The 17600-nt window shown below is 39.9% G+C and overlaps 1 protein-coding gene across 1 annotated transcript in view; it reads left to right on the top strand.

Moving 5' to 3' along the window:
* The first annotated feature begins 676 nt into the window (after positions 1-676).
* The window catches only part of UBE2H (ubiquitin conjugating enzyme E2 H), a 102799-nt gene continuing 85875 nt past the window's right edge, over positions 677-17600 (top strand). Inside the window, exon 1 of the mRNA XM_057549784.1 lies at positions 677-1183. Coding sequence (XP_057405767.1) covers positions 1131-1183 — 53 coding nt within the window. The 5' untranslated portion in view covers positions 677-1130. The remainder of the gene's footprint in view (positions 1184-17600) is intronic.

A 17600-nucleotide genomic window follows, 5' to 3' on the forward strand; every position in this document is an offset into this window, starting at 1 on the left:
GGGTTGATATAGGAGTTTGGAAGGCAGAACAATCTATGTCCTGAATAACAGCATATTTGGGGTGTTTCTGCTTCTTTCAGTCACTCATTTTGTGAAATCATCTCATACTGTGTAGAATAACGATGTTAGTATTAAATTGTTTCCGGCCTTGCCACCTTGCTGCTTCAACTCTAATCCTTGAAAAGGTGACCCTATACACATGGAGGATAACCAACCCTGATTTGCAAGCCCTAAGGAAGCCTTGCTATAGTCTATAATCGATGCAAACATATTATCTCCATCCAAGGAGGGAGCAGAGTGCAGGGAACCTGCTGGTGTAGGAATTTCTAGATTTTTGTGCCTGTCTGCGTTAACGGCCACCTTGGCTTCTTCAAAACAAATAAACAGACTTTTTAACAGTGTATGTGGGAAGGAGGTTCATTACCCTAAAACACATGAATATAATAATACTGCCATTCTTTAACCATTATCGTTTATGATGATGATAACGACACTGGCAGTTGAGCTATTAAATGAGTGGGAGAGTTGGGGGAGGGGGCAGAGAGCTGGGAGGGCAGGAGAAAGAGGAACTACAACTCCCAGAATCCCTCGAGAAAGCCCACGCCACGGCCGCGGCGGCCCACCCCTTTCGCCAGCTGGGCCCGCCCCGCCGATGACGTCACAGAGGTGACGTCACGGCGCCCAGAGCGAGGCTCGGGTAGAGAGGCCGACTGAGCTGGAGTCGTCTGCTAGTCGTGGAGGCTGCTAGGGAGCCGGCGAGAGGGTGAGCGGGCGAGCAGGCGAGCAGGCGAGTGAGCTAGCGCAGGCAGGAGGGAGAGTCGCGCGGCGCAGAGGAGCGCCGGGTCCGGGCAGCGGAGACTCAAAGCCGCAGAGGGGCAGCCCGAGCCGGGCGCCGCGGGGTCCCCACCCCCACTCGGCCGGACGGTGCCCGGTGTTCCCCCGTGCGGGGGGCGGCGGCGGCGGCGGCGGCTGACGGGACCGGACAGGACCGCGGGGGTGTTGCCACCTCCACCGAGGAGCCGGCGCGGCCGCGGGCTCCTCAGAGCCGGGGCCCGGGGCCCGTGACAGACGGGCCGAGGAAGGGAGAGAGGCGGCGGCGGCGCAGGCGACGGGGAGGCAGCGGCGACACCATGTCATCCCCTAGTCCGGGAAAGAGGCGGATGGACACGGACGTGGTCAAGCTGTATCCTTCGTGGACTGGGAATTCGGGCTGTACGTGGGGGGCGGTTTGGGGATGCCCAGGGCACCCTCTGAAACCTAAGCAGGGGCCCTGGGGCACTCCAGGCCACTGTCCGAGGCTCCCTCCCCCCTTTCCCTCCCCCCAGTGCCTACGGAGGCTCCTTGGCACCTCCCAGGAGCCGAGAGCCTTCTCAGCTCCCCCTTTATCCGCAGCACCCCGAAATGTGCGTTGTTCCACGCTCTTTCCTCACCCCCAGTGCCCGTGACTTTTCTTCACGACGTTTGGACTCCCAAGTAGGCCTTTTTTTTTTTTTTTTTTTTCCTCCCCCAGGACCTCTCTTCACCACCGAGCCCACCTTCTTTTTCCTGTTTGCTCGCTCTGGATTTAGGGACTCGAGGTAGAAATTCCCGAGAGCGAAGAATTCCCTTTCTCCTTTTCTTGAGATGCCTCCACTCCCTCCACTCACAATGCTTCTTGAACTGGGGTAACTCAAGTGACCTCCTTTATCCCTAATTCCTTTCTATATTAGGAAGAGAGTAGTCTGCTCAGTGCCCCCTCTTGTAATGAAGAGCTCTGAGTGTTTTAAACCAGAGACCCCTATTAAGCTTTGTGGTCCTTAGAAGAACCCCACTGTTTTTCTTCCTACCGACAAAGCCTATCCCACCCATAGTTGTGTGTGGTGAGGACCCCCAGTCCCTCCAGCAAGCCACCCTCCATATTGTGGCTATGACAGCTGAGGGGGAAGGAGAGAAAGAGGATCTCCTTGACCAAATAGCCCCTGTACTAGCCACTTAAGCAAACTCTCCGTATGAGAATAAGGTTCTTGGGGAATAATTGCCCTGATCTTGCCAAGTGACACCCTTTATTTTTCTACTCCTCCCCCGCCCCCCCCTCCCCAACTTTATGTACTTTGAAGGTAGCAGTGGGAAAGCTATAACTGATAAGAGTCCTTCAGGCAGTGGTTTTGGTTGGAGTCCAGGCTGATTATTTCACGACCAGCTTGAGAAATTCGCGAAGGTTCCTGTGACAAATCGAGACATTTTTGAAGGGGTAATTTAGAGAGTGGGGGGAGAGAGGAAATGAGCCCAGTGTTCTGAACAACTAATCCCTGGGGAGAGGGGGACCCGGGGGTGGGGAGTGGTAGTGTGTGAAACGCAGTTAAAAAGTCCTGTCTCCTGCTTCTGTCTCTCCCTCACCCCCATCCCCCCACCATTTCCCCCTGTTGCAGGGTTTTGTTTATATAACTCAAGTTGTTTGGCTAGATTCTTCAGGTGAATTCCTTCTTTATTCCTTTTATTGTTGCTGTTTTTGATTGGATGTTTTACCTGTTTGTAGAGATCAGTGATTATTGTTAGATACTCAGTTATGGAATTCGTTGAAGTTTTTAAAAAGTAGATTTTGCATTTGGTTTGGGAGTGGGGGATGGGAGGGAAGTTGCCTGGGCAAGTGATTTTTTTTTTTTCCCCCCACCATAATCTTTTCAGGAATAAGGTGTTTTTCTCCTCACTCAGCAAAACTTGATTAGAAATTAGGAACAGTAGATGAACTTCTAAGTTTTAGGGTTTGAAGTTGAGAATTTTGGGGAGGTGGGAGTGGGGATTAGAGAGAGGAGCAAGTAATAAAGTATATATTGTGTACCAAATATATGTCTAGGCACAAGTGAAATTGACTCTTTATGAGCTGTTTGTGGCTGTGATTGAGTTTTGTCAATGTGTGAATGATACCAGTAACGTTGGCTTTTCATAAGGTGGCAGGAAAACTTGTAACTATGGCTGTGTGTACATTTTACACAAAGCAGTATCGGGTTTTATTTTTGTTTAGAAACTAGGAAATGACATGGTGGCAGAATCTGAGTTATTTTTATCTTGAATTGAGATTTGCTGTCACACCTAATGCAAATTTCTACCTAATGTTTAATTGGGATGGGGCTGGGAGAGAGAATTCCAGCTGTCTTTGATCAATGTCAGATTCTCAAATTGTAGACATATATTTTCTAGAAGACTGAGGATAAAGGGTGAGGCCTAACTTGACCTGATGCCTTTTCCATACAGTGCCTTTTGTTCATTTAGTAGTTGAGGCATCTAGAATGATTACCGTATTTAGGAGTCGGGGTGGGGGGGGGGGTGGAGAGGGAGAGGAAAACAGACAAAGAACAGCAGGGTGTCTCTCTTTTTTTTCTTTGCCTAAGTGGCTTATTTCATAGCTTATTTTTAGTAGAAGATGAAGAAAGGCATAGATGCATTGGCCTTCTGTTCTTTCCCCACCTTCCTCCTTTCTGACAAAAGAAAGCAGAGGCGCTTTAAAATCATAGATGTCTGAGGTAGGAGGACAACAGCCTCGGGATTTAAAAGCCAGGGGTTATCTTTGTTTCGTGTTTGTTATTTTCTTGTCTAAGTTCAATTTTTTGTATTTCCTTTTGTGTGTGCATGTGTGTTGTGGGTGTGAGAGATTTTCTGGCCTCCTTTCTCTGTTGAATTCACATTAGTAGGCCCAAATGGAGACAACAATTTTTGAGCAAGGTACACTTACCACAGAATTTAAGCAACACACTACTAAAATGAATACAATGGTGTGAAAGGGCCGAGGGTTGAAAATGAAGGAAGGTGTAGAGGAAGTAGGAAAGGTCTGAAGGAATGTACTTGCTTTTTGCCCCTCAGTGCCCCTTGATTTCTTTGGTGTGGAGGCTGATAGCTGGTTTCCTTGCAGTCTCCTGTTTCAGCCCATTTTTGGATGTCTCCTGAGTGTAATTATGCCACCACGATTTACAGCCTGGCAGGGAACCTGTATAGTAGGAAGGTAGCGGTGTGGGGGGTAGGGAGAAAAGAGGATGTGTAACTAATTGGCCACCGCCTTCCACCACCTCGTTAGGTTCTTTTGGTCTCTGGTTGTTGTTTGGAGTCGGTGATATTTCTTTTGTGACGGGTTGGTAGGAGGAGAGCTGACTTCCAAGTTATGGAGGGAGTGAGTGTTTTGCACCGATGCACTTAATAATCTGCTGGGCGATTATGTTCTGAAACTCTGACTCATTCATTGTTTCTCTTCTGATCCTTTGCTGAGGGTTGTGCAAACCTCAAACTGATGTACATGACTTGGGCCCTGTAGGAATGTGTCCCAATCAAGAAACTTGCAGTGAGCCCAAATCCTGTGGAATGGTGGTTGAATAGTGTTGCCATTTGTTTGCAGAGTGAGGTAGATTGGTGATAACTGTGCTGTTCCCAGCCTGGCAAGCTTTGGGGTTTCCATCTAGAACCTAGCTGATTATTTAGATTGTCTGAGAACTGGGACTCTGGTGACCTTAAAGCGTGATTTGCCCTAAAGGAATATCGGTTTAAGTTCTCCTGGGTGGAGGAACAAACAGCTCAGATTACACGGGTTTCCTTGTTGGTGGGGGTTACTCGTCTCACCCTGTTGCACAGCCTGGTGATCCTTTTATCTGTGAACCAGTGGCCCCTGCTGAAGGCTGGAGCTGCTTGTTTTGGAAAAGCGTATGCAGGCAAAAGGCCGCAGGCACAGCTCCTCACAGCTCATTGGCTGCTCTGTTACTACCCGGAAAAGGAGGAGGGGCGGAGCTCCCAAACAGCTGATGGAGTGTGTGACCAGAGTGTGTTTATATACAAAAGAAGCAGGGGCTGGGGAGGCCTTGTGAGTGGTGTTACAGGATCAAGTGTGTTTTCAAGGGGTAGAAAGAGGAGAGGAAAACCTGACCTGTTAGAGTACAAGAAATGTTCAAGGTTAAATCAGAAAAGTGGATCTGATAATAATGGGGACTTGGCATGCGCTGTATTTGTTATTGGTGTGAGATATTGGAACTTATTTTTATAATACCAAGAGTTTTCAAAGAGTCCCTTTTTCAGAGGGAGTGTGGTAACTTAAAACTGGATAGCTACCAATTTAAATTTATTTAACTGACTCCTGCAGGGATTCAAAAGTATGGTAGAAATGTAAGCTTCCCCTACAAAAGCTTTAAGAGTAATGGTCAGGAAAGGGCAGTGTCTTATACTAAATTCATTAACAGCGTTAGTGAATCTTACAGAATGCTGGTTGTCTGCCTTAGGGTTTCAGAAGCTTTCAGTAGTAAGTTCATCCCCTCAGACGTTTCCGCACCCTCTTTGTGCCTGGCTTGGGGCTAGATGCTGGGGGTTTAGTAGTGGAAAATTTGGTGTGTGCTTATGTAACTAGTTAAACAATTTTTGAAAAAATCAAAGTACAGACTGTTTATAGCAGGTGAGCACTGTATGTATCACCTTGCTTTTTGAATAACTTGTATTTACTTTCAGAATTGACTTCAAGAAATAGAAAGTTTAAAGTGAATTTTATGTATTGCGATGTATAGGGATCTACATTTCTGTTATTTAAAAGATTGATGTTAAAAACTGAAACAGAAACAAACATTAAAAAGTGTAGCCATTTGTCTTTGCCTTCAGCTTTGGTATTTTGCTGTTAATCAGTAGTTTAGTAACTATCCCTAAATTAGTAGTCTTTGTTGCTCTTTAATTTGTGCTCAAAGTGTAGACTGTTTTGTTATCTTAACTAGCTCCAGTGTCAATTGGGAACCTGTGGTTTGCCTTTTATTTCCTGTGGTCTCTGTTTTACTGAGATGATGAGATGGAAGGTAGAACAGTTTTATGGTCTTCAAGCTAAAAGTTAAAGCTTTGGCAACTCCCAGTGTTCTGAATTTGTCTTCTCTGCCTAGATTTTGGTGACAAATATAACATACGGGTACTTATTTTGGTTAAGCAGGAACCTACATGAGTAAGCATTCACAGGTTCAGAACATCTGATTCCTGCAGTACAGTTCTAGTAAATTACACACAAGCCTAAAAATTCAGCTTTTAGGGGAAAACAATCTTTGCAGATGTGACCCATAAAAATCCCTTACCCTGTTTGTGTGTGTGTGTTTTACAAGAACCTGGATTTGTTGGTTTTCTAGTGTTGTGAAATTTGCCCAGCACCTTGACCTGCATGATATATCTATATATTAAATGTATATATAATTATATATATAATTTAGTATCTTATCTCAGTCTTACCAGATTTGATGGTTCCAAGAATCATTGGATTTTTAGGCATGCAATTCAGACCTGCAAAAGTGCTTACAGTGTAATAGCTCTTTAACTGTAGACCTACAGTGTACATTTCAGTAAAGTACTTCAATGAAAAAACTTAATTGGATTATACAAGTAATAAGAAAATTGAGGGAAATATAGGTTACAAATATAGGTTCCCCCCAGGATGTATTATTGTCAACCTGTTGATCATACTGTATGTGCCCTGTTTTTGCTTAATATTTTTGCAACTATTTTTCCCATTTAAAAATATCAGATTTAATAAATAGCTCATGTAATATGCCATTCCATGCCTGTGCCATTGATTTAATTCTTTGCCATTTTTCTGTGATAAATAAGATTGAAATTAACATCTTGTGCATAAGGCTTTTCTTGCATTTTTGGATTATTTCTATTTTCCAGAAATGGGATTCTAGATCAAAGAAGGTAAGCCTTTGAATTAAAGTATTTAATTAAAATTCTTGAGGCCCCACACTCAGTGGTCTCTCACTTTGTTCTGTTGTGTTTTAGTTGGTCATTTCAACACTGAAGCAGTCAGCCTGGCATGGTGATGAAAGATGAGTTCTGATCTCTATTTAAATTTTCATGTTTTTTTGTGATAATAGTGATTTTTGAATTAGGGATACTTTTGTACTTCTCAGAGTGCCTACTGTGAGTTGGTAGGTTAAACATAATACATTCATAAGCAGATAGATCTGACTGGCAAGAGCTGTAGAATTAGTTTTGGTGACTTGATTTTTTTTTTTTTTTTGCTTTTGTCTTTTATTGAGGTATAATTTGGTAAGTTTTGACATAAGTAGCACCCATGAAGCCTATCACCGCAATCAAGATAGTGAACATATTCATTTTCCCGAAGTTTCTCTTGCCCCTAGGTAGTCTTTCCCTACACCCGCCCCCATCAGATTAGTGATCTGATTTTTGTCACTGTAGATTATTTTGCATTTTCTAGAATTTTATATAAATGGAATCATACAGTATATACTCTTTTTGTGTGAATTCTTTCCTCATATTTTTAGATCCACCCATGTTGTTACCATGTAGTTCTTTCCTTTTTTACTGCTGACTACTATTTCATTGTATGGCTGTACCACAGTTTGTTTATGCATTCACTTCTGTGGACATGCGGGTTATTTTCTGTTTGGGGCTATTACAAATAAAGCTGCTGTGGATATATGCTTTCTTTTCTTTTGAGTAAATATATAGGAGTGGAATAGCTGGATCATGTGATAGGTATAGGTTTAACTTTTTAACAGGTAGCTTAAATTTAACTTTTACTGATGATGGTGTCTATTTCAAACACAATTATGTTGTGACATTGAATTCCTGTTTCAATTGTGTGTTTTAAAGGAATCCCATTAAATAGCATGATCCTAAGCACTGATTTCTAACCTAACTCTGTCAAAGCTAGTTTTGTGGATGCTCTTCCATTTCCCCCATTCAAAATTACTGAATTAAGTTTTCATTGTGAAATGTTTTTCTCTTGTGACCCTTTGAAGTGGTACTTCAAGAATTATGGTCACAAATATCTGTTTTATTTTTGCATTTGCTAGTAAGACTATACTTTTGTGGAAAGGTAAGCACACTTTTTGTTGATGGTACCCTTTTCTTTTTGTAGAGTATTGATAAGAATTTTTTTTAACATAAGTTTTACTTAGCACCTCCACTTACATTTACAGCAGTTTACAAATATTTACATAGGACTCTGTTAAGGTCTGAATAGTATCTTCAATTTTCATATGGACTGAACTCAGGTAAAAGGAACCCACAGCAACTCAGTGGTAGAACTGGAAACAGATTCTAAGCGGGCATCCCTTAATATGTTTTCCTGGAATCTTTTTTTAAAGTTAATATTTAACAAAGTGGTGGGGCTTTTTGTTTTGCTTTTTTACTTTTTGGCATCCTATGTAAATTATTTTATAAGTTAATTATTAGACATTGCCATAATGAAAAATTAGACATTGCTTTGTAAAACTTGTTACTGTCACATTCTTATAAATTACAAACATTTGAATTTAGATATAGGAGTTTACATGCATGTTGCTTAAAAAGTTAACATCTTATTACTGACAACTGGAATTTTTAGCTTGGCTAACAAGAAGAAAGACAACCTGTTTCATGTTGGAGTCAGTGACAGTTTATTCGGTGGGTAGACTTCGGTTCAGTCCTCAAACACGAGGATGGTGCTCTGAGCATATATATTAGAGTGTATTAGTTCCAGATTGCCGAAGTGTAATTCAAGTGCAATGTAGAAATCTTTGAAAACACAGAGAAGTCACTGTGTACTTTTGAGAGGCTGTTACTTTAGTGATTCTCAGGTGGGGTATGAGAAGAATTGTTATACTTTTATGGGGGTGCTAAGGTTATTAAAGTTTCTTCTTGTACCTCATCAGATGCTTGGGAAAGGTGGCTGGTTGTTTGCAGACTGGTGCTCGTGGGAGCACCTGCCCAAGCCTGGCAGAACCCAAATCCTCAAGAGCCTGTGGAAAGCCCCACAGGACAGTTCTGTGCACATGAGGGATGAAGGATCCTTTCCGCCTTCCCGTGCTTTTTAGGTATCTAGGGCATTGGGTAGGTGGTTTGAATAGGTGCTACTGATCTTTTGACCTGGCCCTGCAGTGAAGTCAGGGAGGAGTAGGAAACCCATGTGAAGTGGAGAGGCTTGGCTGGACTTTGTCATCATCAGGACAGGCATGGCTGGTGGGTCTGTCTTTGGGCTCACAAAAGGTACCTGGACTGTAGCACTTGGAGGGACCATATTTAGGGATCAGGGAATGGAATCTTTATGTCTTTTGTTCAAATTCGTGGTTTCTAACTTTTAAACCACTTTTAAGGAGGCATTATGTATCAAAGTAAGAGATATTCCCTACATGTGAAATTGTTAATGTTGTAAATTATGCATTTTCTTTTTAGTATTAGGCAAAGTGTTTCTTTTTTCATGTATTATGTTTTTATCATGCACACTTTTCAAGGTTTCTTGGATTATGAAATCTTAGTTGATGTAATATAAATAGAAAATTAGATACAGTGTGTGCCTGGTTCATGTTACTTCATGAGCAATTGGGTTACTACTCAGCTTAGTGAATATAGATTTAGTTGTTTTGTTCAGATGGTCCAGTATAACTTTGGTTATCTGAATATTGCTTTTTAATCAGTTGACTTTCTACTGTGTAGACAGTTTTGAAAGGTTGATTAATTCAAAAATTCGGGTAAACATTTCCATTGCAGTGTCTACCTGTAGAACGTTGAGTCGGTTAGAATTGTGTTCATAAGAGATCACCAGGCGTAATATAGTTAGATATATTGCTTTATGGTCTTATAGACTACTGAATGTTTAGTACCCTTTTGCTAATCTATTTATCTAAATCTGTAAATAAATTAGTAAGTCTCCTTGGCAACAAAGCTTGAAACTAGATCACACTTTTTGTTTCGCTCCAAAGGAAAGAAACTGGATTGGCTTTTTTTCGTTAACAAATGGTCACCTTCAGAGTCTCACAGCTGGGAATTGGTACTCGGTCAGATCACTAATCCAAACTAAGGCTCCTACAATGAAATCATCCCATGATGATTTCTTGGACATTTTGGATCTTTATTACAAATTATATTTACATTGAAATGGATGAACACAGGAGGGAAATTCATTTTAAATGCTTGTGGCATTTTCTGACAAGAGGAGTTTTAACTTTATCTTAATTTGGTGGCTGATCTCAATGTTGCTTTAGAGTATATTTAAGTAAGTATATTAAAATATAGAACATAATGTATATTTGATCACAGAATTACTGATCTTGGCAACACAATTTTGACATTATTAGCATCTGTTGATTTTGCCAACTAATTCATTCAATTCACCCAGAGCCACCATCTTGATGATAATAAGAAAAAACAAAAAACAAAAAACCCCTGCATTTTGCCTTTCTATTCATTTGTATCCTTAGAGATTAAAAAAAAAACAAAAACAAAGTACTTTTAAATCAGGTTTGTTTTATGAATGGAAGAAGGAGAGGAAGTAGACCTTTGAGTGTGTTCTTTTTTTTTTTTTAACAACTTTATTGGAGTGTAATTGCTTTACAGTGCTGTGTTACAAAGTGAATCAGCTATATGCATACATATATCCCCATATCCCCTCCCTCTTGCGCCTTCCTCCCACCCTCCCTATCCCACCCCTCCAGGTGGTCACAAAGCACCGAGCTGATCTCCCTGTGCTATGCAGCTGCTTCCCACTAGCTATCTATTTTACATTTGGTGGTGTGTGTGTTCTTTAGTCTCATTATCTGGATTGCCGCTCTTGAATGCTGTCTTTGATTATCAAATGACATATATTTAAGTATACCTATATTGAGTCATTCACCTTTTTGTGAATACTTAACTTGCTTTTCTCTTTCTACAGCCTCTTGGGTTAGAATAGTTATTAGGTACCAGATTCTATCTGTCTTTGAGTAATTAATGTGGCTTTTCCTTTGAGACTTAGCTAAGAGTTTTGTAACATGTTAACAGATATATATCAGGAAGACTATATTGGTGGCTCATAAAGACTAATTTCTTTTCATATATTTCAGTCTGTATGTCTTTTTTCTATTAGTGTGCCTAGCTTATATTTTGACTAATTTCTAGAAATCAAACAAGAGAGTTAAAATTACTGGCAGGAAAGTACACAAATAAACCTTTGGAGAGGTGTTTCCTTAATTAAAAGTAGTAGTGAGGTCCGGTTCTTTTTTCTGGAAGTTTGAAAATCAGACTATACTTGGCCTATTTCACTTTGTGCAATTTGGCAATTATATATCAAACTTGAACTTACTTATGCTAAAAATGTATAATAGCTTACAACTTTGGTATCCATTCTCTGAAGGTAAAAATAGGCTATGCCTTAGATTTGTCTTAACTCTGTTCAGTGGAGTGAGACATGATGGAACTTGGCACCTGAATCTTGAGTTCTTACACTTTTAAAGGCCCTTGTCTCTCATTGCCTCCGAAGAATTTGGTTTTTCTAAGCTGAATTTATACAGTCTAGCCAGTGTTTCTGAGATTCAGGAGCTGCTAACTGACTGTATTTAAGTCTTCAAGGTAGGAAGTCTAGAGGTCTCTCTCACTCAGCATTCTCCTGTGCTCTTCAGGCAAGATAGATAGGAGTAGTCCCCTGCCCCATGGGAGCTGATTCCTGGGATTAAGTTTTAGCCCCTTTGCATCTTTTTCTTTTCTTTTGGCCGCGCTGCGTGGCATGCAGGACCTTAGTTGCCCAAACAGGGATCAAGCCTGTGCCCTCTGCAGTGGAAGCGTGGAGTCCCAACCACTGGACCGCCAGGGAGTTCCCCCCTTTGCACCTTGTAATTCAAAGAATGACTAACGAAATACCACATCTACTTGTGCTTATTCTCCATTTTGCAGGGTGATCTGGTATATATGCTCAAGCCTTTGAACTGGATTATCTTAATTGACAGAGATACATGTCTTATCTTTCTATTTGCTTAGTGAAAAATGGAGTTAGAAATCCTATTTTTTATAGAATCAAAAGTTAGTGTATGATTTATGCTTTTAAATCGGGGCTTATTACTCATTTGAAAGAATTGGGTAAAGCGTAATGATTTTAGTCTGTCAGTTCTGGCTGGTTTATTTCTTAAATGTCATTCCTATAGTGTTTTGTCAGCTCTGATGAAGTTCTGATGACATTTTATTATTTGAAGTTAAATTTTAGTAGGTATTACACTTTCATAGATTTTTAGCATGTTTTTCTACTTGGAGAAAACCTGGAATGCAGATAATAGTATTATAAAGCAGTGGTTGCTTTCTGAATATAAGGGCTCCTTGAGTTGAAATTAATAATTCTTTTTAGGCAATATCGTTTGTGGCCTTAAGTAACAGTTTGAGAAATACTAATGCTTGGCTGTACTGCTTCAGATTAGGAGAGTAAACTCTGGTAACTTTGTTTTTATTATTGATAGAAAAAATAAAAGCCAAAGTTGAAATAAGGAGTCTGCTTTTCATCTGTGACTTATAAAATCAGTTTTACTTCTTAGTAATCACATTTGTTATGTGAAAAATAGAATAAAAGCAGTATAGCCTAATGCCTCAGTTAATTCTATTTATGAATGTGTCATAAAGAAAAATAAAAATGACTTTAATAGGTTTTAATATAAATGTTATGTTATCTCTTTACAACAGTAGATTAGATGGCATTGCATTTGGTATTCTTGAGATGTCTGAATTGTATATGCCCTGTCAATAATTTTAAAATAAAGTAAGCCTTGTAAAAGTGCCTGATTTATGAAAGCTTTTATCAGGATAGAATGGCAGCATGCTGTTCTTTCAAAATTTTATGTATTTAATTACCTAAATTATATTTTGGTTTTTAAAAGGTAAACTTAGGGAATGTGAGTATAATTGAGTAAAAGAATATGCCCAGAACCAGGGTAGGATCCCATCAGAGTTTGAAACAGTTTGGTACTTAAGCATCTAAATATTTTTTACCTTTGTCCTTTTTTTTCCCCTAGATCATATTTTAAATTTTGACATAGAGATATTTCTGTTATAATGCCACAAATGCATTACTAAAATATCCTGCATTCTGCAAAGTCATGAAGTGGAAATAATAGTGCTTATAGATACCTTACATCTTTTAATACTCTCCAGATATTTAAAATATATCTTTTGAGGACAATTTAGTTGCCTACATTTTTATTGATATTTAAACTGAGTGTCTCTAGTGGATCAGTTTTGCTTTGTGTTATGGTAATTTTAATTATTAGTCTCAAGACAGCCAAGCATGTACTTTAGATGCTTAGTTTCTTAAAAGTTGGGATGATTTTTATAACAGAAGGCTTGGGATGTAAGCTGCCCTGCCTTTTTTCTACTGTTTTTGCCTTATTGTTTTGATAGCTTTTTACTTTTTTGAGGTAAACTTTTAATTTTAGATTTACGGAGACGTTGCAGAGACGATAGAGTTCTTGTACCCCCACCCAGTTCTGGTCACCCCTGTTATTTATATTACTGAGACGTGTTTCAAAACTAAGAAACCAACGTTGGTATGTTACTGTAAACTAAACTCCAGGCTTTGTTCAGGTTTCACCAGTTTTTCCATGAACGTGTTTTTTTTCTGTTCCAGGCTTCCATGTAGGATAACACATTAGTTAGTGGTCATGTCTCCTTAGCTTTCTCTAGTCTGTGACAGTGTCTCACTCTTTCCTTGTTTTGCATGACATTGACAGTTTTGGAGTACTGGTCGGGTATTTTTTGGAGTGTTCAATTTCCGTTTATCTGATTTTTTCCCCTCATGATTAGACCTCATAATAGTGAGGTATTAAAATTTAGCCAAGGGACTTCCCTGGTAGTGCAGTGGTTACAAATCCGCCTGCAGGAGACATAGTTTCGAGCCCTGGTTCGGGAAGATCACACATGCCACGGAGCAACTAAGCCCGTGTGCCACAACTACTGAGCCTGCGCTCTACAGCCTGCGAGCCACAACTACTGAGACCGCGTGCCACAACTACTGAAGCCCGTGCGCCTAGAGCCTGTGCTCCTCAACAAAAGAAGCCACCGCAGTGAGACGCCCGTGCACCGCAACGAACAGTAGCCCCCGCTCGCCGCAACTAGAGAAAAGCCGCACGCAACAACAAAGACCCAACGCAGCCAAAACAATATTTAGCCAAACTCATTGTGGGTTTTGGAAAGAATGCTGCAGAGGTGAAGCGCTCTTCTTATCACAAGTCGGGTGTGTGTGGGGGGGTACCTGTGTCCTCATGACGTTACCGGTGATGTTAACTTTGATCCACTTAGTTTAGGTGGCACTTGCCAAGTTTCTCCACTGTGAAGTTACTATTTTTCCCTTCTGTATTCTATTCTTTGGAAGCTAGTCACTAAGTGTACCTGACACTCAAGGGGGCCAGAGGAGTTAGGCTCCACCTCCTGGAGGGAGTAATTGTTTTTGACTTTTGATCATAACGTAATAGTGCATTAGTCTTAGTTATTAGTGGGTTCTGTACAGAACTTACACTTGATTTTGAATGAAGTGTAAATTGGTACTGCCTTTTTTGAAATAAAATAGGATGTAAAAATAGGATGTGGCCTAGGAGCACACAGATTTGATGGGTTTGTTTATTTAGCAATTTGCATGCAAATTTAACTTTCAGCATTTGGCTGTTTTTAGATCTATAATAACATGTGAAAATGAAGATAAACTTAGGATGAGTTGCAAAAATATTAGTTAAAAGCCTTATAACTCAGGCTTCCCTGGTGGCGCAGTGGTTGAGACTCTGCCTGCCAGTGCAGGGGACGCGGGTTCGAGCCCTGGTCTGGGAAGATCCCACATGCCGTGGAGCAACTCGGCCCGTGAGCCACAATTACTGAGCCTGTGCGTCTGGAGCCTGTGCTCGGCAACGAGAGGCCGCGGTAGTGAGAGGCCCGCGCACCGCGATGAAGAGTGGCCCCCGCTTGCCACAACTAGGGAAAGCCCTTGCACAGAAACGAAGACCCAACACAGCCATCCATCCATACATACATATATACATAAAAAGAATGTAAGCAGACAAGAATAGCATTAAAAAAAAAAAAAAGCCTTATAACTCAAGGAATTCTATCATTTTGAAGAGTTTTAGATCAGAAAGAGAATTTGGGAATGGGGTAGTGATAAAATGCCATTACATTTTGTATGTCTTCTTGTTATTAACTAGTTATATAGTTAACTTATAAGAGAAGAATATGTTATTAGCTGTGAATTCTAGCAAAGGGTCATTATTTTGGCCCATAGACACATTTTATTCTATCTTAAAGGAGCATATTTTTCACCATTTAGATATCTGGTTGTTTTTTGTTTTTTGGTTTCTGGTTTTTGTTTTTTGCAGTTCTATTTGTAGTTTCAGTGAAAACCTTGACATAATTGTAGTTGGCGGTTTTAACCAGAATTCAATTATTATGGGAAGATTAACTGTGTAGAACTTCACTTTTTCTTCAGAATTTTCTAAGCAATTGAAGCTTACTCCTTCAAATGAGACAACTTGTTTACTTTGACAGTTTTTGGTGTATTTTTATTTTGGCTGATTTTTTTCTCCTTTCTCCCTGGGATAACACTAACTGATTTTCATATGATGAAAGTCTTAAAGTATATACAAAACATTGTTTTCTTGAGCAGAGTGTATTTATAGTTGAGGTTATTGGGTAAGTGACCTCTGAAAAAGTAATAGAGATTAAAATTTGGCCAAACCCATTTGGTTTCTAGGCTAAAAGTTAAGCCAAAGTATTTATGTCTCAGGGGAGTCCTTGAAAATAGTGAGGAAATTGTGGTAGCAAGGTAGCAAGAATTACTATCTTGCTAGTAGTAATATATTCTTTAAGACTGTAGAGAATAGTTCAGAATTTATGAATAGTTCAGTATCAACTCATGGGGACACCTTGGTTTTTGTGTGGTATGTGAGTCAAGTGTTTGTAACCAGCTGTTTACTGGTTTAGTGACCCTGTTAGTGCATTTTTAGACCTTTGACCTTAAATAATGCGAGCACCTGGATGTCATGTCGGTGCTAAGAGTCAGTAGTGTGGCACTTAGTGCCATCTTACTGGCGTTATGACTCTGGGCAGATGTTCAGCTGGTTCTTTTGTACCCCTGTTTCCTTTGCTCACTTTTCTTAAGTTTGAGTGCCCTGGATGGCTTTTTTTAAATTAAGACTGTTTTTTTAGAGCAGTTTTAGGTTCACAACAAAATTGAAGGAAAGGTGCAAAGATTTCCTATATCCCCTTGCCCCACTCATGAACAGCCTCCCCCATTATCAATATCCCCCACCAGAGTAGGGTGTTCGTTACACCTACACTGACACATCATTATCACCCAGAGTCCACAGTTTACATTAGGGTGCACTCTTAGTGTTGTACATCTGTGGGTTTGGATATATGTATAATGACATGTATCCATCATTATGGTATCATACAGAGTATTTTCACTGCCCTAAAAATTCTCTGTGCTCTACCTATTCGTTCCTCCTCACCTCACCCCACCCCCTGGCAAGTACTGATCTTTTTGCTGTCTCCGTAGTTTTACCTTTTCCAGAATCATACAGTTTGTGGCCTTTTCGGATTGGCTTCTTTCACTTAGTAATTTGCATTTAAATTTCCTTCCTGTATTTTTTTTTGGCTCATTTCTTTTTAGAGGTGAATAATACTCCGTTGTCTGGATGTACCACAGTTTGTTTATCCGTTCACCTTGGTGAGCCATTTTTTTGTGAACAGAGCTAATAACTCTTTTAATGGTTTCTCATTTTTCCAGATTAGCCTTTGTATTAAAAAAAAAAAATCTCTTAGTAGCAAGTAGCTGAATTTTATGCTGCTGCCCCATTCTATCCTCAATTCTACCCTTCTTATCCCATTATACTTGTTCTGTAATGTACTACTTCTCATTCTAATATATTTCACATTTATTCTGGTACAATCCTTGCTTTGAGATGTTATGACTCACTTTACATAAATAAGAAACCTGAGTTAACAGAGATTGGTTGAAAGTGCTGAGATCACAGAGTTAAGTCCTCCTTGTGATGGGTCTGGAGCCTATGAGAGTTTCTCATGCTTTTGTCCCTTCTAGCACATATTTATCTTTGCATATGAAGTAGGTGTTCAGGAAACACCTGTTAAATGAATTTTGATAAATAATATACCACAGGTTTCCACCAAGTCCTTGGATCAGTTTTACACTGTGTTTCTGTATAGAAACAATATGGAAACCTCACAGGAGAGAGGCAGATCTTCCTTATATGATAAGGACTTCAGTTCTTTTATGTGCAGATGCCATTTGCCATTTCACGTACACTGTTCATTTTTCCACATGTGATGTGTGTTTGTGTTCTGAAATTGTCCTAAATGCTAATACTTTAGTTTATTAAATGCCATTTTCAGAGGAGTTCATTTTAAAGATTCCTTGATTGCTGGTTTTATTTAAGATCAAAGGAAATTATTAAGATAGGGGATTGGGGAAAGAAACAGCCGAAACTTTTTTTACTTCACTTGTAAAATAGAATACCTTAAACTCATCAAATCATTTAGCTTACTAGTACTCTATTTTGTACTTTGTAAAGTGTCTCAAGTTCCCCCTTACAAGTTAGTGGTTCTAAAGGTGACTTTTACTAGCTTAATATTTGATACTATGAACTTCTTGGTTTGTACAGGATTTTTTTGAGGACCTTACTTTATTTTGTGTTTATTTTTACCTTTTACCCATACTCTGTGAGGAAAGGAGATTTAAGAAATGCTTTAACAGCTCACACCTGCTATAAAAATTATATGCGGCCTATTTTTAGTTACTCAGAATAATGGGGGAAATACTTTGTAATAGCCAGATATTTAAAAATAATTTTTTTAATCGAAGTATAGTTGATTTACAATGT

The sequence above is a fragment of the Balaenoptera acutorostrata genome, chromosome 7 (genome assembly GCF_949987535.1).
Source record: "Balaenoptera acutorostrata chromosome 7, mBalAcu1.1, whole genome shotgun sequence".
NCBI lineage: Eukaryota > Metazoa > Chordata > Mammalia > Artiodactyla > Balaenopteridae > Balaenoptera > Balaenoptera acutorostrata.